A 26,896-nucleotide genomic window follows, 5' to 3' on the forward strand; every position below is an offset into this window, starting at 1 on the left:
GTTGATTATCTGATGATTTCCTGGATTGAGGCAACAGACTAGACAGTATAGTCAATACAATACTAAAGTATAATCAAGTTAACCAGATAAGTTCTCTCTATGTATAAATCACTGATAAATCATGTCAAACCAATACCTATTCTATGAGCTCTATTTACATGCTAACACTTTCAAGTGTTTATAAAGGGTTTATATTGCATTTACAAATTATTAAATAACCGATAACATGCCATGCTTCCTCCGAAACACGACCCCACCAAGCCGAACTGCTTCTTGACACACTGCACGCTTAACCTGGAAGCAAGCCGCACATCCAGGCCGGCGAAACCCTCCCCTAACCCGGACAACGCTGGGCCAATTGTGTGCCACCTCATGGGTCTCCCAGTCACGGCCGGATGCGACACAGCCTTGAATCGAACCAGGGTATGAAGTGAAGCCTCTGGCACTGCAATGCAGTGCCTTAGACCGCTGCGCCTCTCAGGAGGCCCAACAATTAACTTCTTGACCATCTAGTTTGGAGTTTAGTTTCAAAAGGCAGCCCTGCTAAAGGTGTTGACAGATAATAAAGGAAGATAATGTATGATTCATTACCTGAAAAAATACCAAAGCTACAGTAATAACCATATTCAGGGTCCTTTGCTGTTGTTCTGGGATTGAAACTATACTATAGTCGGAAGTTTACATACACTTTGGTTGGAGTCATTAAAACTCGTTTTTCAATATACTCCACAAATTTCTTGTTAACAAACAATAGTTTTGGCAAGTCGGTTAGGACATCTACTTTGTGCATGACAAGTAATTTTTTCAACAATTGTTTACAGATTATTTCACTTATAATTCACTGTATCGCATTTCCAGTGGGTCAGAAGTTTACATACACTAAGTTGACTGTGCCTTTAAACAGCTTGGAAAATTCCAGAAAATTATGTCATGCCTTTAGGAGCTTCTGATGGGCTAATTGACATCATTTGAGTCAATAGGAGGTGTACCTGTGGATGTATTTCAAGGTCTACCTCAAACGCAGTGGCTCTTTGCTTGACATCATGGGAAAATCAAAAGAAATCAGCCAAGACCTCAAAAAACAATTGTAGCCCTCCACAAGTCTGGTTCATCCTTGGGACCAATTTCCAAATGCCTGAATGTACCACGTTCATCTGTACAAACAATAGAACGCAAGTATAAACACCATGGGTCCACACAGCCATCATACTGCTCAGGAAGGAGATGCGTTCTGTCTCCTAGAGATGAACGAACTTTGGTGTGAAAGGTGCAAATCAATCCCAGAACAACAGCAAAGGACCTTGTGAAGATGCTGGAGCAACCAGGTATCTATATCCATAGTAAAACGAGTCCTATATTCGACATAAGCTGAAAGGCCGCTCAGCAAGGAAGAAGCCACTGCTCCAAATCACCCATAAAAAAGCCAGACTACGGTTTGCAATTGCACATGGGGACAAAGATCATACTTTTTGGAGAAATGTCCTCTGGTCTGATGAAACAAAAATAGAACTGTTTGGACACAATGACCATCGTTATGTTTGGAGGAAAAAGGGGGAGGGTGACAGCATCATGTTGTGGGGTTGCTTTGCTGCAGGAGGAACTGGTGCACTTCACAAAATAGATGGCATCATGAGAAAGGAAAAAGATGTGGGTTATATTGAAGCAACATCTCAAGACATCAGTCAGGAAGTTAAAGCTTGGTCGCAAATGGGTCTTTCAAATGGACAATGACCCCAAGCATACTTCCGAAGTTGTGGCAAAATGGCTTAAGGACAACAAGTCAAGGTATTGGAGTGGCCATCACAAAGCCCTGACCTCAATCCTATCAAACATGTGTGGGCAGAACTGAAAAAGCGTGTGCGAGCAAGGAGGCCTACAAACCTGACTCAGTTACACCAGCTCTGTCGGGAGTTTGACCCAAGTTAAACAATTTAAAGGCAATGCTACCACATATTAATTGAGTGTATGTAAACTTCTGACACACTGGGAATGTGATAAAGGAAAGCTGAAACAAATCCTTCTCTCTACTATTATTCTGACATTTCACATTCTTAAAATAAAGTGGTGATCCTAACTGACCTAATACAGGGAATTTTTACTAGGATTAAATGTCAGGAATTGTGAAAAACTGAGTTGAAATGTTTTTGGCTAAGGTGTATGTAAACTTCCGACTTCAACTGTATAAACTTCATTCAAGACAATACATATTTTGTGTTTTCATTCATTCCTAACAAAAGCTGTGTGTACAGTATATAGAGAGGAAACCTCACGGGCACCATCTGAACCGTGCACTACATGTGTTAATAGTCTTTGACAGAATTAACTATGCTATTGTATTCTATTACGGTAATGTTATTACATCATTTGCCTGCTATGTCCACTGTGGAATCTGAAGCTAGCCTGCTGTGCTACAAAGTATTTATTTACAGTGTAAATTACCATCATAACGTAGGTGTGTGCTAAATTTGGCTCAGAGATTTTTGCTTGTTATACAAGAGTATGTTGGTCTCTGATGGACTGACTACACAGTAGCCTAGTCTCTGTGGTGGGCTGTCACATTGATGTACCCAGTCTACTCAGTGTCTACTCACAGGCTGCAGGCAGAGAGTACTGTTATTAGAATTATCTGTGTACTCAGATTCTACAGTACTTCTAGCTTTTTAATAGGATTATATTTCTGGAGCTCCACTGGTATTCTTTTTTTTCCCTTCACATTTTGGATAATGGATAACAAAATGCATGGTGATCTAATGCATCTACTTGTCTTCTGGTATATTTTACATGCAGTAAATTACAAGTACTAAAGATACAAGTAGTATGTCAGTTAGGAGTACCAAAACAAAGCATTTTTATAGTTCATTTACATTTAACATTTTAGTCATTTAGCAGACGCTCTTATCCAGAGCGACTTACAAATTGGAAAGTTCATACATATTCATCCTGGTCCCCCCGTGGGAATTGAACCCACAACCCTGGCTTTGCAACCGCCATGCTCTACCAACTGAGCCACACGGGACCATGTTGGGATACAGATAACCACAGCTTGCAGGGTTGGGAATGGCAAACCTTATTGCTTGAGAAGTTTGAAACTGGTCAAATCTGGCATTCTATCAGACAATTGTCCCAATCTAATCCTTTATCATACTTCCAAGATTTGCTGACCTGTTTTGAGGATTAATTTCCTCATACTCAGATTTGTCTGCTACCTTTGGCCATGAAATATGTATACAGTTGAAGTCGGAAGTTTACTTACACCTTAGCCAAATACATTTAAACTCAGTTTTTCACAATTCCTGACATTTAATTACTTATTTCAGCTTCTATTTCTTTCATCACATTCCCAGTGGGTCAGAAGTTACATACACTCAATTAGTATTTGTTAGCATTGGTGTATATACCTGCATACTATTGTTTGTACAGATGAACGTGGTACCTTCAGGTGTTTGGAGATTGCTCCCAAGGATGAACCAGACTTGTGGAGGTCTACAACTGATTTATTTTGATTTCCCCATGATGTCAAGCAAAGAGGCACTGAGTTTGAAGGTAGGCCTTGAAATACATCCACAGGTACACCTCCTATTGACTCAAATTATGTGAATTAGCCTAAAAGAAGCTTCTAAAGCCATGATGTCATTTTCTGGAATTTTCCAAGTTGTTTAAAGGCACAGTCAACTTAGTGTATATAAACTTCTGACCCACTGGAATTGTGATACAGTAAATTATAAGTGAAATATTCTGTCTGTAAACAATTGTTGGAAAAAGTACTTGTGTCATGCACAAAGTAGATGTCCTAACGACTTAAGAAAACTATAGTTTGTTAACAAGACATTTGTGGAGTGAATACTATGCATGACTGCTACAAAATTAATTATTTAGTCATATTAACATTTATCTACTTTGCTGTTTATTATTTATCAGATGAACCAGAATGTTCAGCGGAAGGTTTTAAGAAACCTCCCATGACTCCAACCGCACAGAGAATTATCCTTAGCTACTCCTCTTCGTATAATTAACTGGAAACGTCCACTATATTGAAAACACTGTACAGTAAATGTATTTGAAATCAGAAGATTGAAACATTATGAGACTGCAGAAATACTGACTTCCAGGTGGAGACTTATCTCCCAACTCACCTGCATACATCATCAAGTGTACAGACATGGTCAGCTATGTAGAAAAAGCACGGTCACAATTTATTTGGATAGTCATGCTATCAACAATCTATCTGTTGATAAGCAACTGACTAAATGTTGATAAGAAACTGCTTTCTAATGTTACAGTTAGGGTTGGGTAAGGTTTAGAATAAGGGTTGGGGTAAGGGTTAAGGTTAGAGTTAGGGCTAGCGTTAGGGTAAGGGTTAAGTTTAGGGTTAGGATACGGTTAGGGCTAGGGTTAGTGTTAGTAGATAGTTAATTGAAATGATACTGATAGTCTGTAAGCGCCTCTCTCCAGTTGACCAATGTCTACTGGAGATGATCTGTCTGCTTGACTCTTCCTGCTATGATTGGTTGTTAGGTAATAGTCACTAGTCCCAATCATCATCCCCGTTAATAAAAAATAACATAATAGATGTCTGTCAGTTCTCCTGTCAGTTTTTTAAAGACAACCATGATAGGGAATATATAAAGGTTTGGACTACAAGAAGTGACACTAACAATGCAATTTAAGGTATAAAATATAAGCCACTGAAGAAGATGTCAAGTATTAGCTATGAATTGCACTTGAGAACTGATGCCTGCAAAATTACACAATGTTGGAAGCTTACTCATGGGGAGTTTACTTATCGCTGATGACCATGGAGCGGCCTCCTTCCTGTATGGCTGGCAAGGGCTGTCACGATCGTCTTGATATGAGTGAGAGGACCAAGGTGCAGCATGATATGAATACATCTTCTTTTTTTATTTATACGAAGACGGAACACGAAACACTTATTCAAACTAACAAAACAACAAACGACCGTGAAACTACAAACGCAAGTGCACACACAAACTACTTACGTTCGACATAGACTAGACATGTACAATGACCCACAACAGCTAAAGCCTATGGCTGCCTTAAATATGGCTCCCAATCAGAGACAACAGAAACCAGCTGTCTCTAATTGGGAACCCATTCAGGCAACCATAGACTTTCCTAGACAACTACACACAACACTAAACCATCTATACTCCTTAACCCTCTAAACCATACAACCCCCTAGACAATACAAAAACACATACTTCACCATGTCACACCCTGACCTAACTAAAATAATAATGAACACAAAGATAACTAAGGCCAGGGTGTGACATAACCCCCCCCTTAAGGTGCGAACTCCGGGCGCACCAGCATAAAGTCTAGGGGAGGGTCTGGGTGGGCGTCTGTCCACGGTGGCGGCTCTGGCACTGGTCGTGGTCCCCACCCCACCATAGTCACTACCCGCTTTCTTAACCCCACTGGAATAAGGGGCAGCACCGGACTAAGTGGCAGCACCGGACTAAGGGGCAGCACCGGACTAAGGGGCAGCACCAGGATAAGGGACAGCACCAGGATAAGGGGCAGCACCAGGATAAGGGGCAGCACCGGACTGAAGGGCAGCACCGTACTGAATGGTGGATCCTGGCTGGCTGGCTCTGGCGGATCCTGGCTGGCTGGCTCTGGCGGATCCTGGCTGGACGGCTCTGGCGGATCCTGGCTGGACGCCTCTGGCGGATCCTGACTGGACGGCTCTGGCGGATCCTGGCTGGACGGCTCATGGCTGGCTGACGGATCTGGCTGCTCATGGCTGGCTGACGGATCTGGCTGCTCATGGCTGGCTGACGGATCTGGCTGCTCATGGCTGGCTGACGGATCTGGCTGCTCATGGCTGGCTGACGGATCTGGCTGCTCATGGCTGGCTGACGGATCTGGCTGCTCATGGCTGGCTGACGGATCTGGCTGCTCATGGCTGGCTGACGGATCTGGCGGATCCTGTCTGGTTGGCGGCTCTGGCGGATCCTGTCTGGTTGGCGGCTCTGGCGGATCCTGTCTGGTTGGCGGCTCTGGCGGATCCTGTCTGGTTGGCGGCTCTGGCGGATCCTGTCTGGTTGGCGGCTCTGGCGGATCCTGTCTGGTTGGCGGCTCTGGCAGATCCTGTCTGGTTGGCGGCTCTGGCAGATCCTGTCTGGTTGGCGGCTCTGGCAGATCCTGTCTGGTTGGCGGCTCTGGCAGATCCTGTCTGGTTGGCGGCTCTGGCAGATCCTGACTGACGAATGGCTCTAGCGGCTCCTGACTGACTAACGGCTCTGAAGGCTCGGGACAGACGGGCGGCTCAGACGGCACTGGGCAGACGGATGGCTCAGATGGCGCTGGGGAGACGGATGGCTCAGATGGCGCTGGGGAGACGGATGGCTCAGATGGCGCTGGGGAGACGGATGGCTCAGATGGCACTGGGCAGACGGATGGCTCAGATGGCACTGGGCAGACGGATGGCTCAGATGGCACTGGGCAGACGGATGGCTCTGGCCGGATGAGGCGCACTGTAGGCCTGGTGCGTGGTGCCGGAACTGGAGGCACCGGGCTAAGGACACGCACCTTCAGGCTAGTGCGGGGAGAAGGAACAGGGCATACTGGACCCTGGGGACGCACATTTGGCCTAGTGCGTGGTGCCGGAACTGGTGGTACCGGGCTGGGGACACGCATGTCAGGGCTAGTGCGGGGAGCAGCAACAGGACGCACAGGACTCTGGGGACACACAGGAGGCTTGGTGCGTGGTTTAGGCACTGGTGGTAAAAGGCTGGAGACACGCACCATAGGGCTAGTGCGTGGAGGAGGCACTGGTGGTACTTGACTGGGGCGGGGAGGTGGCGCCGGAAATACCGGACCGTGCAGGCGTACTGGTTCCCTTGAACACCGAGCCTGCCCAACCTTACCTGGTTGAATGCTCCCCGTCGCCCGACCAGTGCGAGGAGGTGGAATAACCCGCACCGGGCTATGTAGGCGAACCGTGGACACCATGCGTAAGGCTGGTGCCATGTAAGCCGGCCCGAGGAGACGTACTGGTGGCCAGATATGTAGGGCCGGCTTCATGACATCCGGCTCAATGCCCAATCTAGCCCTACCAGTGCGGGGAGGTGGAATAACCCGCACCGGGCTATGAACACGTACAGGAGACACCGTGCGCTCTATTGCGTAACACGGTGTCCGCCCGTACTCCCGCTCTCCACGGTTAGCCTGGGAAGTGGGCACAGGTCTCCTACCTGCCCTCAGCCCACTACCTCTTAGCCCCCCCCCAAGAAATTTTTGGGTAGTACTCGCGGGCTTCCAGCCTTGCCTCCGTGCTGCCTCCTCATATCGCCTCCTCTCGGCTTTCGCTGCCTCCAGCTCTTCACGAGGGAGGCGATATTCTCCCGGTTGTGCCCAAGGTCCCTTTCCATCTAATATCTCCTCCCATGTCCATGAATCCTTGATGCCTTGATCCTGTTGCCGCTTGTCATGCTGCTTGATCCGGGTTTGGTGGGTCATTCTGTCACGATCGTCTTGATATGAGTGAGAGGACCAAGGCGCAGCATGATATGAATACATCTTCTTTTTTTATTTATACGAAGACGGAACACGAAACACTTATTCAAACTAACAAAACAACAAACGACCGTGAAACTACAAACGCAAGTGCACACACAAACTACTTACGTTCGACATAGACTAGACATGTACAATGACCCACAACAGCTAAAGCCTATGGCTGCCTTAAATATGGCTCCCAATCAGAGACAACAGAAACCAGCTGTCTCTAATTGGGAACCCATTCAGGCAACCATAGACTTTCCTAGACAACTACACACAACACTAAACCATCTATACTCCTTAACCCTCTAAACCATACAACCCCCTGGACAATACAAAAACACATACTTCACCATGTCACACCCTGACCTAACTAAAATAATAATGAACACAAAGATAACTAAGGCCAGGGTGTGACAAGGGCAGTGGGGCCTCGACGCTGAGCACACCCTCTGCAGAGAGAGAGGAGGTCACCTTCTCAAAGTCCACACCGGGTAGAAGGCTGCAGCCAGGAGACAGAAAACGTTTGTATCAGAGGAGAGTACTCTCATATGGCAGAAGTTATTATTGTCCATATCGGCATTCCAAATTGCACCCTATTCCTTCTATACTGTAGTGTGCTTCTTTTGACCAAGGCCTAAAGGGCTCTGGTCAAAAGTTGTGCACCATATAAGGAATAATGTGCCATTTGGGACGTATCATTGCAATCATCACCCAAGAGATGTTACTTTAGATGAACAGTTTGATAACTATCCAAATGTTCTGCTTTGTACTCGTGATTTTCCTGGTGAAGTGTCTTGGCACGTAGCCGTGTTCATCTCTTCTCTCCTCGTGATTTTCCTGGTGAAGTGTCTTGGCACGTAGCCGTGTTCATCTCTTCTCTCCTCGTGATTTTCCTGGTGAAGTGTCTTGGCACGTAGCCGTGTTCATCTCTTCTCTCCTCGTGATTTTCCTGGTGAAGTGTCTTGGCACGTAGCCGTGTTCATCTCTTCTCTCCTCGTGATTTTCCTGGTGAAGTGTCTTGGCACGTAGCCGTGTTCATCTCTTCTCTCCTCGTGATTTTCCTGGTGAAGTGTCTTGGCACGTAGCCGTGTTCATCTCTTCTCTCCTCGTGATTTTCCTGGTGAAGTGTCTTGGCACGTAGCCGTGTTCATCTCTTCTCTCCTCGTGATTTTCCTGGTGAAGTGTCTTGGCACGTAGCTGTGTTCATCTCTTCTCTCCTCGTGATTTTCCTGGTGATATGACAGACACATTGGGGTTTGGAGTGTATCTCAGTGTGTACAGTATGTGTATGACTGTCGGTGCCCACATTGAGTTCGGTCTACAGCATATGCTTTAGAGTGCACCTGGCTGTAGTATATTGTATGTGTATTGGGCTGCTATTTTAAAAGGCTTGTCTCCCTCCTGCAGCTGCTCTGGGATACCTTTACCAACAAAGATTTGGCATTGACCCTTAACTATAGGCTGCAATACTGTACATGACTAAGAAATGTAGCATATCTTCTAGCTTTGTCTGTCCAGTAGTTTTATGGGCTTTCAAAAACCATACATACAAAACATGTATTGTACCCACCACGGAAAAAGTAGCAGGACCATGGACATTAGAGGTAATCTCCCTATGCTGGGTGTGACATGCTGTGGGCCCACACAGCAGGAACGTAAATAATACACAGTACCTACTGCACAGACCTCATGGCTGCAAAATGCAGCGGTAGCAACAAAGGCTTGAGCATTGCAAATAGTCATTGTATTTCCTGTTGTTGCACTTTTTGATCATGTAAATCATTACCTTTTTGATTGAAACGTATAATTGTGCATTTCCTGTTTTGATATCTATTATTGGTTCTGGTTGGTTAGTATCCACACACTGAGGGAGAGACAGAGAGCAGACCCAACAGAGATAGTATACAGCTGTGGAGATTTGTCAAGACCTTGTAAATGAAAACAAATACTTTGAGAAGACTGTCTGTGTAATCTGCAGTTATTTGCATTGAGTTTCAAAAACAATTCCATGAAACGTTTTGTTATTAAGAATCATGAACAGAAGGACTGTGAAAATAGTTTACCAAGGAGTATAGCCGAGAGATGAGCTCTCTGGCGCATTGGCAGGTCTGAAAGTGATTGTTTAATTTGTGTGTTTAGGACTTGATACCATGTCAGTGACACCAGCATTGTCTTTGTGTAAAAATCAACTGGGACCTTAGTGTGTTTAGGCTGAGTTTTGCAAACCAGTCAGTTATATGAAGCTCAGAGAGAAAGAGACATGGGCAACATGACTGCTAGCATGATGGAGTCGTGAGTGACTTGGAACAGACTGACAGAGTTGGGGATGGGAAATGAGAAACCCAAGCCCATGATGGAGCTGACTGGGTTGTAACAGCTGTAATGGGTTTAGCTGGGCCGGGGGAGTCCCACTTGGCCTCTGCATTGGCCTGGCTGGCTCAGCCTGTTGCTGAGGCTGCCATGGCAGATGTCACTGGCAAGGGAGCAGAGAATGATCAGCTATACACCATACAGTTCTCCCAAAGAAGACAGGCTGTGCTGGAGGGTTGGTGGTCTCCCGAGCACACAGGGGAGGTGTGCTCTACCATACACAGGTATGTACTTCACACAGGCTTAGGGAGATATATCTTTTTTTTATCAGTTACAATACAACACATTGTCTGTTTCCTGTGTAGTCTATTTTATGTAAGGAATCATAACAATCAATTATCAACTGAATTGTACCTCTATCAGTAGACCCATGGATTTTGATGTATAATGTGGAGAAACAAGTCAGTTTTATGCATTCTATTTATAAGGTGTGGTCCGATCAAAAACAGAGCACTATTGTGCTGTTGCTTGGCAACTGTTTCCACAGTAACCCTTGCTCAGAGACATTCCACTGTGGTTTTCGAGGAGTGCCATGTATAGCAATGGGAAAATAAACTGATCACAAAAATGCCAACTAATGTAAAGAATGATTAAATATGGTCCAAAGTGATGGGCATGTTTCAATACATGAATGGACATATAATGAACATGCCTTTTTTATTTTGTTACAGCTCACATGGAGGCTGTGCATGCAGCATGTACCCCTGACACCTGTGCAGGAAGTCACACACTTCAGTATAGGGAAACTTAACCCTTGGAGTGTTTCTTTTAGATAGAGGGGCTGTGTGTCATGTCAAATCCCCTGTCATAACACATATGACTAGTATGACAGCCCCTTAAGATAAATGGCTCTATAGTACTCAATCACAGGATAAACATACATATTTTTACCTCTTCTTGCTGAGGAGTGCATGACAGAGACATAAGGACTTCATCTGTACACCTCTTATCAAGAGTGGGCAAACCTTTACATGCATTGTGTTCCCTGACTGTTGAAAGAAAAAAAGCATGGGACACATGGCATGATGTTTCACTGTGGTCATTGGCAACTGGTATTAGATCATTCTACAGAAGGAAGTTGGTGTCAAATACATTATGACATGTTTGTCTGAAGCAAGCCTAACGTAGCCTCTGTATGAAGAACAATGAAGAAGAAAAAACTGACCTGAGGCACAATAGATGATAGTCAGACACAAGGGTGCCATCTAGTGGTATATTTACAAAGAAACAGGGACATTGAACATAAGGGCAATGACTTTGTCTGTCAATTTTGAATAAAGAAACACTGATAATCAAAGTAAACACAAACCGTAGACCAATTTACCACACCACAAATATTTATTAAAAACAGCATTGTTCTCAAACACATTTTCCACCAACTTCAGGTACAACATCTCTTACCTAACAAGTCACAGGGGCGCTTTGATACGTTTGACCTGTCCCATTCTAATTAAGGTCACAGGGGAAACACTGACCAAAACTAAGGTTCCCACCCTGTCACAATAATACAAGTGTTATTCCAGTTATTTTTTTACAAAAGCATGTGGATGGTGTCAGAGAGCCATAACTTGAATAGCCTACTGGGCTGTGACATGAGGGAATGTCAATATGAACTATTGAACAAATAGGTGGTCATATTGTTGAAAATTATGTGGTATACTTCAGCATTACAGAAATACCAATTTTAAAAAGTCTGACCGAAAACAAAAACAGGTGGATTTTTTTTATTCAAGTGTTTAAATTATGAAATTATATTACTTTCATGTCAGCTGAGATGATTCAGAATAAGCTGCACATTTTAGCTCCTCACAACGCAGACTTTGTGTCGACGTAACTTGTTTTTCCCTCTTAAATCCTAAAAGTTATTCTGACACATGTTCCAGAAGTCCATTTGACATCTAGATGTGATATCACTCACTTCAATTTGTAAAACAGTAAAAAATATATATATTAAAAATAAAGCCTTTAGTCCTACTCTTTCTTTTGAAACGGCCCCAGATGAAAGATTGCTTGCACTATAGGACGTTAATAACACCTGCGTACAAGAGCCAGCACATCCTGTTAGAGAGAGCCATACAGAGAACAAACAAGAATGTTCATTTGCTACCTTTAATTATCTTCAACATCAACTGTATGAAAGCATGCAAAAATGACTTCTTTAGAATGGTACATATTTACATTGTAACAACCACATTTCAGTTCAATACATAGGTGTAATATTTGGAAAACACAGAGCTAATAGTACAAAAGGCATTCAGACTATTATGAGTAATATAGTACAGTACATCATGAACAGACAATGAAACCCTATGTTAACAGCAGACACAAACATCACGCAGATGGAATAAGACAAAAGTTAAAAACCTAATACATGGTTTGTACTGTAGTTATCACAAATCTTTCTAAAAGACTGTAAGGGTGAGCTCTTTCATTTGGATCTCTCTTCAAATATATTACATTAATATTACATATCATATGAAGATACAGCAAAGAGTTTGCTTTGAACAGGTCTGTCCCCTAATTTAAACAGGTCTATCGGGGAAAAAAAGGTTTACCAGCAGCCCTCTGCAAGTGCACCATCATCTTCAGTAAGGTCCTCCAACTCTCCTTCTCCGTTTCCATCCAACTCTCCTTCTCTGCTTGATTTCCTGCGAGCAACACATGTTTTATTGTCGCCCATGATGAAATAGGGGCAAGGGGGACGACTATGGATCGGTCTCAGTACGTTTGTACATATGTTAATCACACACAACATCTTTTGGCGAAACTTGGGTGAATGATGTGTCTTGCCATAGAGATTCGGCATTTACAAAATTACACAGATTGGCCCAAGGGAGGCGCTATTGTAATCAACTCAAATTCCAAAATGTGAACAAGCATATCTCTTGTACCGTTTGAGCTACAGTCATGAGATTTTGTACATACAATACCTTCTAGTTTATAGATTTCTAGGTTGGTGGTTTGTGTGGTTCCCAATTAGAGGCAGCTGGTAATCGTTGCCTCTAATTGGGGATCATATGTAGGTAGGCTTTCTCCCCACCTGCATTTGTGGGATATTGTTTTGTGTTTGTGCATGTGCACCACGTAGTCACGTTTAGTTGTTCATTTATTGATATATTTTGTTTTGTTTTAAGTTTCTCTTTCTGAATTAAATATGTGGAACTCAACATCCGCTGCGCCTTGGTCCCGTTCTTACGACAGCCGTGACATTAGCTTCCTGAGTCAATACATGTTAGAAACACCTTTGGCATCAATTACAGCGGTGAGTCTTCTTTGGTAAGTCTATAAGAGCTTGGCACACCCAGTGGCGGTTCTGGGGGGAGGGGGGCAGTGCCCCTGTGACAACAATTTTGGACCCCCTTGTGGCCCCCCTAAATGTGGAGTATGAAATAATTTTTACATAACAAATTTTTGCTATCGTTCTTTTTTTACATCCGTTATTAGACAGTGGCAACGATGATGATTTTGAACATGGTCTTTAGCCTGTTAATGCCTGCAATGCAGTGAAGAAAACGGTGACAACAATAACATCTAATGTAACTGGCCCCTCTAACAGTACAACTGGCCCCAGCTTGGCCCCCCCAGTTTAAATGGTCTAGAACCGCCACTGGGCACACCTGGCTTGTACAATATTTGCCCATTATTCTTTTTTTCTTCTTTTTAAAAAATATTTTTTATATTGCTGATAGATTTCAGCTTCCGTCAATGTAATTGTCAGTTTTCAATTATATATATTTTTCTTTTCAATATATTTTCCTTTATTATTTTCCCCTAACCCTACCACCCCTCCCCTAATTGGAGTAAACTAATGGACAACAACACTTAGGCGTCTACTTCCAGCTTATACATACCATATACATTTTACAGACACAATGTATTTTACAATAGTTAATTTATGTTTGTTTTTAATCCCATCCTTCAGTTACCCTCAACCCCTCCCATCTATCTCTGAAGACCATCCAGTTCTATTAGCCATATATTTTTAACTGTGCTGTTTCACAAAAGTCTGCACCTATATACATTTTACGGACTCAGTATACTTTACATTAGTTATCTTGTTGTTTTTAGTCCCACCCTTCACCTCAATTCAACCCCTCCCATCTATCTCATTTTCTATTTCTATTTGCCATATATTTTTTAACTCTGCTGTACAAAAGTTCTGAACCTTTATATTCTCATAGTTTCTACAGAATGTAAATTAAATATAAAAATGTTTGCAAAAAGTATTATTGCAGTTGAAGTCGGAAGTTTACATACACCTTAGCCAAATACATTTAAACTCAGTTTTTTCACATTTCCTGACATTTAATCCGAAAAAAAGTTCCCTGTCTTAGGTCAGTTAGGATCACCACTTTATTTTAATAATGTGAAATGTCAAAATAATAGCAGCGAGAAAGATTTATTTCAGCTTTTATTTCTTTCATCACATTCCCAGTTGGTCAGAAGTTTACATACACTCAATTAGTATTTGGTAGCATTGCCTTTAAATTGTTTAACTTGGGTCAAACATTTCGGGTAGTCTTCCACAAGCTTCCCACAATAAGTTGGGTGAATTTTGGCCCATTCCTTCTGACAGAGCTGCTGTAACTGAGTCAGGTTTGTAGGCCTCCTTGCTCGTACACGCTATTTCCGTTCTGCCCACAAATTGTCTATAGGATTGAGGTCAGGGCTTTGTGAGGGCCCCTCCAAAACCTTGACGTTGTTGTCCTGAAGCCATTTTGCCACAACTTTGGAAGTATGCTTGGGGTCATTGTCCATTTGGAAGACCCATTTGCGACCAAGCTTTAACGTCCTGACTGATGTCTTGAGATGTTGCTTCAATATATCCACATAATTTTCATATCTCATGATGCCATCTATTCATGATGCCAGTCCCTCCTGCAGCAAAGCACCCCCACAACACGATGCTTGCAAGTCTCCCCCTATTTCTTCCAAACATAACAATGGTCATTATGGTCAAACAGTTCTATATTTGTTTTATCAGACCAGAGGACATTTCTCCAAAAAGTACGATCTGTGTCCCCATGTGCAGTTGCAATCCGTAGTCTGGCTTTTTTTCTGGCGGTTTTGGAGCAGTGTCTTCTTCCTTGCTGAGTGGCTTTTCAGCTTATGTCAATATAGGACTCATTTTACTATGGATATAGATACTTTTGTACCTGTTTCCTCCAGCATCTTCACAGGGTCTTTTGCTGTTGTTCTGGGATTGATTTGCACTTTTCGCACCAAAGTACGTTCATCTCTAGGAGACAGAATGCTTCTCCTTCCTGAGCGGTATGACGGCTGTGTTGTCCCATGGTGTTTAAACTTGCGTACTATTGTTTGTACAGATGAATGTGGTACCTTCAGGCCCTTGGAAATTGCTCCCAAGGATGAACCAGACTTGTGGAGGTCTACAATTGTTTTTGGCTGATTTGGCTGATTTCTTTTGATTTTCCCATGATGTCAAGCAAAGAGGCACTGAGTGTGAAGGTAGGCCTTGAAATACATCCACAGGTACACCTCCAATTGACTCAAATTATGTCAATTAGCCTATCAGAAGCGTCTAAAGCCATGACATAATTTTCTGGAATTTTCCAAGCTGTTTAAAGGCACAGTCAACTTAGTGTATGTAAACTTCTGACCTACTGGAATTGTGATAGAGTGAGTTATAAGTGAAACAATCTGTCTGTAAACAATTGTTGTAAAAATTACTTGTGTCATAAACATAGTAGATGTCCTAACCGACTTGCCAAAACTATAGTTCGTTATCAAGAAATTTTTAGAGTGGTTGAAAATCGAGTTTTAATGACTTCAACCTAATTGTATGTAAACTTCCGACTTTAACTGTATGTTATCGATCGATTGACTGACTTTTCAAATCACCTAGCAGTGCTATTTGCAGAATTAGCTCCAGGTAAATGTTACAATTCTTCAGCCATTCCTGGACCTGCGACCAAAAACAAGCTACATATGGACAGTACCAAAACAAATGATCTAATGATTCTGTCTCTTCGCAGCAAAATCTGCAGAGTTGGGATGGTTGTATCCCCCATATATATAACATTATTTTGGTTGCAAGAATTTTGTATAATAATTCTAAGTTTTGAATCCGGGAGGTGTTTTGCGTATCAGTTCATACACCATGTGTGTAACGCTCGCCGTTGTAAGAATGGTCGGACCAAGATGCAGCGTGGGGTAGGTTAATCATATTTATTAATGATAACCAGCAACAAAACAAGAAAGAGAAACCAACAAAACGTACAGCCTTGTAGGGCTCAACAGCAACAATACAAAAACAAGATCCCACAAACAACAGGTGTGAAAAGGCTGCCTAAATATGATCCCCAATCAAAGACAACAATAGACAGCTGCCTCTGATTGGGAACCATACCAGGCCAACATAGAAATACAAAAGTAGAGTACCTACCCTAGTCACACCCTGACCTAACCAAAATAGAGAATAAAAAGGCTCTCTAAGGTCAGGGCGTGACAATGTGCCATGGATTCGGTACATCAAAAATCTCTACCGAACATTTTTGCAATCTATATGGCACAGCTGTCAATTTTTGGGGTCATTAAATTGGTATAGCTTTTTATTGATCACACTTTTCTTTAACCAATTTTTGTCTTTATTGCAGGGCCGACAGTCAAGTTCCTTACTTTTTCCTTCTTTCACTTGCGTCTTCCATTTTTGCGGTAATGCTGCAATTAGTTGGTTGTAGTTTGGGTCAGAGCAGACATTTCCATATTTTTTTTAGCTGCATGTGTGACATAATAACTCGTGTGACATAATAACTCCACCAGTCCTATTTGTGATCTAATTTACAAAGATGATACCTTATTTTTATTAGTATATTTGAGTTTAACCATATTTTTTGTTGCATTATTTGTTCTGTCTTTTCTGGTGGATTAAACTGAAATTGCAACCAACTTTCTATTGCTTGTTTTAAAAACAGTGATATTTTGGAGATTATTTAATTTTCAAATAACCAAAAGTGAGATGTTGTAATCTGGAAAAGGGGAAAAGGGACCTTCTTGAACATGGGGTGAGACATTCTTACTAATCTGCTAGAGAACCAGTTCGGATTTAAGTATAACTTTTGTATTACTGAAGCCTTTAGTGAGAGGTTTAATGGTTACCCCTGTATATAGCCTCGTTATTGTTATTTTATTGTGTTACTTTTTTAAACTTTAGTTTATTTAGTCAATATTTTCTTAACTCTGATTTCTTAACTGCATTGTTGGTTAAGGGCTTGTAAGTAAGCATTTCATGGTAAGCTTTGTTGTACTCGTCGCATGTGACAAATAAAAATGGATTTGATTTTAGTTTATTTGATTTGCCCTTTATTCTTTTCAAAATTATTCAAGCTCTGCCAAGATGTTGGTTAGACAGCAATGTCATGGTTAGATGTCATGGTTAGATGTCATGGTTAGATGTCATGGTTAGATGTCATGGTTAGATGTCATGGCAATGTCATGGTTAGATGTCATGGCAATGTCATGGTTAGATGTCATGGTTAGATGTCATGGCAATGTCATGGTTAGATGTCATGGCAATGTCATGGTTAGATGTCATGGCAATGTCATGGTTAGATGTCATGGTTAGATGTCATGGCAATGTCATGGTTAGATGTCATGGTTAGATGTCATGGCAATGTCATGGTTAGACAGCAATTCAAGTCTTACCATAGATTTTCAAGCAGATTTAAGTCAAAACTGTAACATGGCCACTCAGGAACATTCACTGTCTTCTTGGTAACTCCAGTGTAGATTTGGCCTTGTGTAGTAGGTTATTGTACCGCTGAAATGTGAATTCCACTTCCAGTCTCTGGTGTAAAGCAGACTAAAGCATGTTTTCCTCTAGGATTTGCTTGTGCTTAGCTCTATACCGATTATTTTTGTCCTGGAAATCTCCCCAGCATTTGCTGATGTCATACCAAGCCACCATCATGCATAAACACAAGGCAGTCACTGAGTGATGTGTTGTGTTAGATTTGATACCTTAATACCTTGTTAAAACCAAGATGTATGTTTTTGTCATTTAGGTCATTATTGTTGAGTACTATAATGGTGTTGAGCCATCCTCAGTTTTCTATCGGCACAGACATTGAACTCTGTAGCTGTTTTAAAACCACCAATGGCATCACCAATTTTTTTATTTAAGTGGGCAAGTCAGTTAAGTGCAAATTCTTATTTACAATAACCCACTGTTCCTAGGCTGTCAACTGCCTTGTTCAAAGGCAGAGTGACAGATTTTCAACTTGTCAGCACAGGGATTCAATCCACCAACCATTCGGTTACTGACCCAATGCTCTAACCACTAGGCTACCTGCCACCTGTACATCCCTGAGCAGTTTCATTCCTGTCCTAAAGCTCAGTTCAGATGGACGACTGTATCTTTGATGTGTCTGTGTGGTTTATTATATAATCCACAGCATAGTTATTAACATGACCATAGTTAAAGAGATATTCTATGTATGATGTGTTGTTGTTACCCATCTACCAGTCACTGCCCTTCTTTATGGGGCTTTTCGAAAAGCTCCCTGGTCTTTATAGTTTTATCTGTGCTTGAAATTCAATACTTAACTGAGGGACCTTACTGATGTTGTATATATGAGGGACAGAGGAAGGTTTAGTCATTCAAAAATCATGTCAATCCGTATTATTTCACCCAGAGTGAGTCCATGTCACTTATTATGTGATTTGTTAAGCAATATTTTACTCCTGAACTAATTTAGGCTTGCCTAAAAAAGGGTCTGAATACTTATGCAACAACTATATGCAATGTATACAGAATATATACAGTGGGGGAAAAAAGTATTTAGTCAGCCACCAATTGTGCATGTTCTCCCACTTAAAAAGTTGAGAGAGGCCTGTAAATTTCATCATAGGTACACTTCAACTATGACAGACAAAATGAGAAAAAAATATCCAGAAAATCACATTGTAGGATTTTTTATGAATTTATTTGCAAATTATGGTGGAAAAAAACTTTTGTTATTGACCAAATACTTAATCTCAATACTTTGTTATATACCATTTGTTGGCAATGACAGAGGTCAAACGTTTTCTGTAAGTCTTCACAAGGTTTTCACACACTGTTGCTGGTATTTTGGCCCATTCCTCCATGCAGATCTCCTGTAGAGCAGTGACGTTTTGGGGCTGTTGCTGGGCAACACGGACTTTCAACTCCCTCCAAAGATTTTCTATGGGGTTGAGATCTGGAGACTGGCTAGGCCACTCCAGGACCTTGAAATGCTTCTTACGAAGCCACTCCTTCGTTTCCCGGGCGGTGTGTTTGGGATCACTGTCATGCTGAAAGACCCAGCCACGTTTCATCTTCAATGCCCTTGCTGATGGAATGAGGTTCACTCAAAATCTCACGATACATGGCCCCATTCATTCTTTCCTTTACACGGATCAGTCGTCCTGGTCCCTTTGCAGAAAAACAGCCCCAAAGCATGTTTCCACCCCCATGCTTCACAGTAGGTATGGTGTTCTTTGGATGCAACTCAGCATTCATTGTCCTCCAAACACGTCGAGTTGAGTTTTTACCAAAAAGTTATATTTTGGTTTCATCTGACCATATGACATTCTCCCAATCTTCTTCTGGATCATCCAAATGCTCTCTAGCAAACTTCAGACGGGCCTGGACATGTACTGGCTTAAGCAGGGGGACACGTCTGGCACTGCAGGATTTGAGTCCCTGGCGGCGTAGTGTGTTACTGATGGTAGGCTTTGTTACTTTGGTCCCAGCTCTCTGCAGGTCATTCATTAGGTCCCCCCGTGTGGTTCTGGGATTTCTGTGATCATTTTGACCCCACAGGGTGAGATCTTGCGTGGAGCCCCAGATCGTGGAGGAGCTCTTTGTGGGCTATACTCGGCCTTGTCTCAGGATGGTAAGTTGGTGGTTGAAGTTTTCCCTCGAGTGGTGTGGGGGCTGTGCTTTGGCAAAGTGGGTGGGGTTATATCCTGCCTGTTTGGCCCTGTATCATCGGATGGGGCCACAGTGTCTCCTGACCCCTCCTGTCTCAGCCTCCAGTATTTATGCTGCAGTAGTTTGTGCCGGGGGGCTAGGGCCAGTTGGTTATATCTGGAGTATTTCTCCTGTCTTATCCGGTGTCCTGTGTGAACTTAAGTAAGCTCTCTCTAATTCTCTCTTTCTCTCTTTCTGTCTTTCTCTCTCTCTCGAAGGACCTGAGCCCTAGGACCATACCTCATGCCTGGCATGATGACTCCTTGCTGTCCCCAGTCCACCTGGCCATGCTGCTGCTCCAGTTTCAACTGTTCTGCCTGCGGCTATGGAACCCTGACCTATTCATCTGACGTTCTACCTGTCCCAGACCTGCTGTTTTCAACACTCTAGAGACAGCAGGAGCAATAGAGATACTCTCAATGATCGGCTATGAAAAGCCAACTGACATTTACTCCTGAGGTGCTGAACTGTTGCACCCTCGACAACTACTGTGATTATTATTATTTGACCATGCTGTTAATTTATGAGCATTTGAACATCTTGGCAATGTTCTATTATAATCTCCACCCAGCACAGCCAGAAGAGGACTGGCCACCCCTCATAGCCTGGTTCCTCTCTAGTTTTCTTTCTAGGTTCTGGCCTTTCTAGGGAGTTTTTCCTAGCCACCGTGCTTCTACACCTGCATTGCTTTCTGTTTGGGGTTTTAGGCTGGGTTTCTGTACAGCACTTTGATATATCAGCTGATGTAAGAAGGGCTTTATAAATACATTTGATTTGATTTGTTGTTAAAAGCAACTAGAAGTGGGAAGGGTCATGACAAGACCTCCCGGGTGGCGCAGTGGTCTAGGGCACTGCATCGCAGTGCTAGCTGCGCCACCAGAGTCTCTGGGTTCTCGCCCAGCCTGGGCTGGGTTCGCGCCCAGGCTCTGTCGCAGCCGGCCGCAACCGGGAGGTCCGTGGGGCGACGCACAATTGGCATAGCGTCGTCCGGGTCAGGGAGGGTTTTGCCGGTAGGGATATCCTTGTCTCAGTATGTAAAAATGTAATAAAATGTATGCACTCTACTGTAAGTCGCTCTGGATAAGAGCGTCTGCTAAATGACTAAAATGTAAATGTAAATGACAAGAAGAACACTGCATTAAATGCCATGCATGTCAGGAACAGCATTACCAATCAGGTCCAATACACATCAACTCTCAGCAGCGCATAAATAGACAGTACTGCGACCATAGAAATAGAATCACATAGAGTAGAATGATAGTTATCAAACCACAGAAGAAAACCTGTTACCACAAGACTGGCGTTGCGTCCCAATTGCAAAATATTCCCTATATAGTATGCACTACTTTTAACCAGGGCTCTTACCTCAATGAAGGATGAACCTCGGTTTCTAGTCGCCCCCAAGAGTCCCTGCAATGGGTAAGAGATAGACAAGAAAAGGACAATATCAGCAAATATGTGTTTGTTAAAGACTGCACGTCAATGGTAAATAAGCAATGTAATCATAAAGTTACATTACATGATGGAGATAGATACTGTAGAAAAAAATGAAGTAGGGTTAGGTGAAGTATGGTGGTGGCAGCATCATGCTGTGGGGATGTTGTTCAGTGGCAGGGACTGGGAGACTCGTCAAGATCGAGGGAAAGATGAACAGAGCAAAGTATATAGAGATCCTTGATGGAAACCTGCTCCAGAGTGCTCAGGACCTCAGACTGGGGTGAAGGTTCACCTTCCAACAGGACAACGACCCTAAGCACACAACCAAGACAACACAGGAGTGGCTTCAGGATAAGTCTCTGAATGTCCTTGAGGTGTCCAGCCAGAGCCCGGACTTGAACCTGATCGAACAGCTCTGAAGAGACCTGAAAATAGCTGTGCAGCGACACTCCCCATCCAAGCTGACAGAGCTTGAGAGGATCTGCAGAGAAGAATGGGAGAAACTCCCCAAATACAGGTGTGCCAAGCTTTGTAGCGCCAAACCTAAGAAGACTTGAGGCTGTAATCGCTGCCAAAGGTGCTTCAACAAAGTACTGAGTAAAGGGTTTGAATACTTATGTAAATGTAATATTTCATTTTTTTAATATAAATTAGCAAAAAAAAAAAAAAAAAAAAAAAAAAAAATGGCATTATGGGGTATTGTGTGTAGATTAATGAGGAAAAATAAACTATTTAATACATTTTAGAATAAGGCTGTAACAAAATTTAGAAAAAGTCAAGGGGTCTGAATACTTTCCGAAGGCACTGTATATTGCAATATTTCAAAATACAATTGCAGGAAAACAGTTTGGAAAGCAAATGGTTATTGCTGTAAAGAGAAGACAAACAAAATACTCTGTCTTTTAGTTTTCAAAATGATCAACTTAATTTAGCCAACATTGTAGCCTAACTTATTGGTGCGAGTGGAGAGCATTGGCCATGTCCACAGTGAGTAGCTGAGTGTGTATATTCACTCTTTATCACTTTTGGATCAGTGCCGCTTGAAAGTTTGTTTTTGGACAATAATTTCTTTCTACTGTCCTTACAGTATTTTGTATATGTGTGCTTCTTTTGTGTTAATCCCATTTACAGTAGCCTATATATCTAACCGACTCTGTGTATTTCTGTCACTTTGTTTTGTTTTGTTTGTTTCCTAATCCCAAAATCGGCAGATAAAGAAAGCAGATAAGGAGGATTTATAGGGGACTTACGCAAGGAGACCTCCTGGAGCAGACATAGACCTCTCTGCTCTCCTGTTGTGACACTCAAAGGGGTTACTAAAGGACCTCTTCCTCAGCATGGACTTCACCAGGATCTAACGTGGGGAGAGTGAGTGTCAGAGGTGCATCCCAAATGGCAACCTATTTTCTATAGTGCACTACGTTTGACCAGAGCCATATAGACCCTTGTCAAAAGTAGTGCACTATATTGTGAAAAGGGTGCTGTTTGGTACACATATTCACTGTAGCAATCTGCCTTATGACAAGAGCTGTAAATCCCCTGGACAGGACACTAGTGAACTGACTCACCACAGCAGACAGACTGGGGATGAGTTTGATGGAGTTCTGAACCTCCTCCTCAGTCACCTCCACCACAGTGCAGTGTTCTTCCTCCAGGGGTAGAAGGTCAGTGCCATCCTCTGTCACCCACGGGTGCTCCTGGCAACAAACAGGAGGGGAACACAATCGTCCCACAACACATATAAGACAGCTCTACCAGGACAGTAAAACATTAATTTCAAGTGGCATAGGTGGTTTCTATGAAGGATTTGTTTTTTTATAGGCACTATTGAAGGTCTAAATCTGCCCCCTTTTACCTTGATTTCCGGAATGGTGATCCTTGTATCAGGATTTTTATCCAGCATCCTTATAATAAGCTCCTTCAACTCCTTGCATACTTCAGGCCTGTGGTACCAAAGAGTGACTGAGATGACCACCCACCAAATAGAATAGAACCATCTACAGTACAGTAACTACAGTAGCAGTGAATGGCTAGGAACGTTAAAACAATACTATTACTATGTTATTATCAAGTTATTACATGCTATAATGTGAAGTTCTACCCATATTTTAGAGTGGTGCATAGAGAGCAGACTAAATTGTTTTTGCATGGTAAATAGTGTCCCTTAGTGGAACTCACGTGTCTGGGAACTCCACAGGCCTATTCCTGATCTTATTGTGCAGGCCGATGATGTATTCATCGATGAAAGGGCACTGATAGAGGAAGATAGTGAAGAAGAAAAGGCATTAAAATGCTACTATAAAAGGATAGGCTACATGCATACACATGCTGTCTGTTTCCCACATAAACCATTACATGTATTTATTTTAGAAGCATTATTATGTGGCATGCAACGGTTGATCAAACAATAGTTGTAGTCCTCAGCATAATTGACACAGTAAGTCAGAAACTAGTTGGCCAAAATAATCCATGGCAGAATACCGTACATTATGATAATAACAGAACCTACCTTTCCATAGACAAAGCAGTACAGGGTGACTCCCATGGCCCACACATCCAAGGCCTAACAAACATGAACATTGACCATTACTTTACAAAGAGAGCTTGCTGTATATTTTATAGTACAGTAAAATGTTGACGTTTGATACCAAGTCAATTTCTAAGTCTTTTTGATACCAGTCAATGCAATACATATTCATGGGGTAAATATTATTCTAGGATACAATCAAAGATGAGTGACCTGATTAGATAAATTAGCAATTAGTGTCTAACCTTGCCAGTAAAGCTATGTTCATGATCAGTCATCATCTCTGGGGCCATGAAGGCTGGAGTCCCTGCTGAACTGGACAGGAGAGCATCACTCCCCTCAAACTGGTTACTGACACCAAAGTCTGCAATCTTCACATGCCCATTGTCTCCCAGTAACAGGTTGGAAGGCTTGATGTCTCTGTGGATGATCTTCTGGTAGTGCACTGAGAAGGAGGAAGAGAGAATAGGACCAGGGAAAAAGGAAAGGAAACACTGATTTAGTTCTCTTTTTTTTAGATAAACTTTTATAAGTATACAAAGAGCATTGCCCATTTGATTTAGGTCTTGACATTCAGGTATCAAAGCACCAACTGATCCTGTCTTTTCAGTATCTGACTAGTGACTTTCAAACCAATGTCTTGCAAAAAACATGATCAGGGTTAGCAGTATGCTGCAGGTCTCTGAGCAGAATGCTATTAGGCCATACGTCCCAAATGGCACTCTATTCCCTATTTAGTGCACTATTTTTGACCATGGCCCTTAGTGTTCAGGTCAAAAGTAGTGCACTACTGTATATAGGGAATACGATGCCATTTGAGACGAAATCCAGGTGGAGGACTTACAGTATTCAATCCCCAGGATGATGTCTCTGAAGTAAAAGCGGGCTTGTTCCTCTGTGAAGGGAGTGTCTGAGGGCACCTCCATCACTGGGCTAGGGCCCAGGAAAAGCAACAGAGACAGGCAAAGGTAAGTAAGCATCACCACCATAATCTTCCAAACAGTGGTCTTCCTACCACTAACAATGCCTGAACCTGAACCTTGTCATTGGTATCTTATATCCCTTAAAAATGGATACCTTATATTCACCAAATTCAGTAACTGGAGGAGTTATATGTAAATAACAAAATTCATAATTTAAGTGTTATATACAGTATAATATAATAAGAAGAATATAAGCCATTTAGCAGATGCTTTTATCCAAAGTGACTTACAGTCATGGGTGGTTACGTTTTACATATGGGTGGTCCCAAGAATCAAACCCACTACCCTGGCATTACAAGCGCCATGCTCTACCAACTGAGCTACAAAGGACCAGTGTTATAATGTAATGTAATACAGTATATTTCAGAAAGGAGTAAAACGTACCCTTTTGGCATTAACTCAAAGGCTAGAAAATAAACAAACAGAGAATGAAATGACTAGTCATATTAGTTTCTATGTAATAATCAAACTGGATAGACTATTACAATATACAAACTATGGACCTAGTACAAGGAGATACAACAGAAAACATAGTTTACCATGGAACACCATGTATCACCATTCAGTGGACTGACATGATGAATGCATACTTACCCATGTGGAGATTGTCTTCAGCAGGATCATCAAGAACCTACAATTGGAAAGTGTAAATCTCTGAAATTAATAAAACAAAATGTAAATGAACTAAATTAACCTTTTACATCTTCCACTTATGTATGTCAATATGTTCACCTCCACCAGATGGACAATGTTAAGGTGATCTAGCTTCTTCAAGATGGCGATCTCCTGGTAGACTCTCTCCAGTGGCCCCAGGGGTTTGGGTGGCAGTCCCTGTTCTGTGCTGGCTCCTCGAGGAGGGGGGCGTCCTATAACCAACCGCCATTATATATAGTGGTGATCATCACCAGTTCATGTTCATACCAGTACCAAACCACATACTAAAGACTTAAAAGGAACATTTTCACCTACGAGGAAATCCACACATCTTCATCAGCTTCTTTTTTGAAAAAACTTTCATTGCCTACGCAAGGAAAGACATGATCAGTTTGCTCCTATAGTATAATAGTCAAAAAGGCCAAAACAGAGAGTTGCAGAACTGTACATTTCTCTGCTCCCACAAAGGAGATGATAAAGAACAAAATGTGCAGAGATTCTTACATAGTATTGTTCATCATCTTCATTGTAAGCTAATCTCACCACACCATATGAGCCCTAGAATAGAAAGAGAAGAAAGTCTCACAGAATCATTTTGACTTATTACACAAGAATTCTTTATGAAATAATGTTTTCTCTTGTCAGAAAAAATTCAGCATCTATTCTAACTTTTCCTTTCTTACCTTTCCAATCTCATCCTTCAACTTGTATTGGTTGAGCTGGATACAATCCTAGGGAGAGACAAAGTGAAGGGTATTTGGTGGTGGGATAATGCACATTGAATACACATTATTTAGGCTCATGCCTATTTCTTTTGAGACTTCATGGATGGGTCCTAAATGGCACCCTATCCCCCATATACTACATCCCGAATGGCACCCTATTCTCCTATGGGCCCTTGTCAAAAGTAGTACACTATATAAGGAATAGGATGCCATTTGGGACAGAACCCAGACCTCCATTTGGGACACAGGCCTGACCTCTGACCTGGGAATCCGAAATGGACACCCGCTTGGACTCGATGGTGGGCTGTCGAGCCTCTCGCGGCTGGGTTGATCGCTCCTGCAATGATAGCTTCCTGTCTGACAATGACAGCTTCCGGCGCGCTGGTGCAAGGGGCCTTCGGTGGCCGTTGGGAGGGGTCATCCGGTTGGATGCCACGTTCATGGCGGCCACCATGTCAGCCAGCTCTGCATTGTGCTCAGAGTCCAGCTCTGCCAGCTCTGCCAGTCCATCAGTGTCTTCACTCATGGTTATCCCTGACCCTGTTCCTTTCGCGGTTCAATCACAGAGAAAGGTCAGAGATGTCATAGGGGCTAGCTAATTAGATAATTAACATTAAATCGTACATTTTAACCGACATTCACTAGCGTTCTGTACTTGTTCATCAAGCTGCTTCTCGCTACAGAAACAGGAGATTCTGCCCTAGAGATTCCTCAGTCA

General features: G+C 42.4%; 1 protein-coding gene across 1 annotated transcript; it reads right to left on the reverse strand.

Annotated features, from left to right (window-relative positions):
- Positions 1-9,915: 9,915 nt before the first annotated feature.
- Positions 9,916-26,704, reverse strand: LOC129831573 (calcium/calmodulin-dependent protein kinase kinase 1-like). Its single transcript, XM_055894928.1, has 17 exons — positions 26,441-26,704; positions 26,137-26,184; positions 25,958-26,011; positions 25,769-25,820; positions 25,532-25,665; positions 25,394-25,430; positions 25,184-25,205; positions 24,661-24,749; positions 24,062-24,261; positions 23,799-23,852; positions 23,468-23,541; positions 23,145-23,232; positions 22,858-22,986; positions 22,540-22,643; positions 21,218-21,262; positions 12,453-12,545; positions 9,916-10,000 (listed from the first exon to the last, which is right to left on the reverse strand). The coding sequence occupies exons 1-17, from the start codon at positions 26,702-26,704 to the stop codon at positions 9,916-9,918; spliced, it is 1,572 nt and encodes a 523-aa protein (XP_055750903.1).
- Between the last annotated feature and the right edge of the window lie 192 nt (positions 26,705-26,896).

The sequence above is a fragment of the Salvelinus fontinalis genome, chromosome 33 (assembly GCF_029448725.1).
Source record: "Salvelinus fontinalis isolate EN_2023a chromosome 33, ASM2944872v1, whole genome shotgun sequence".
NCBI classification, from domain to species: Eukaryota; Metazoa; Chordata; class Actinopteri; order Salmoniformes; family Salmonidae; genus Salvelinus; species Salvelinus fontinalis.

What these genes read in the sequence shown, in the direction of transcription:
- LOC129831573 (XM_055894928.1), bottom strand. Translation starts at nt 26,704, where the DNA reads ATGAGTGAAGACACTGATGGACTGGCAGAGCTGGCAGAGCTGGACTCT. An exon ending in CCTGTGGAGTTCCCAGACAC is followed by an intron (nt 23,233 to 23,467) that starts GTGAGTTCCACT and finishes TTGGTACCACAG; the next exon opens with GCCTGAAGTATGCAAGGAGT. An exon ending in GCACTTGCAGAGGGCTGCTG is followed by an intron (nt 10,001 to 12,452) that starts GTAAACCTTTTT and finishes CTCCCTTGCCAG; the next exon opens with TGACATCTGCCATGGCAGCC.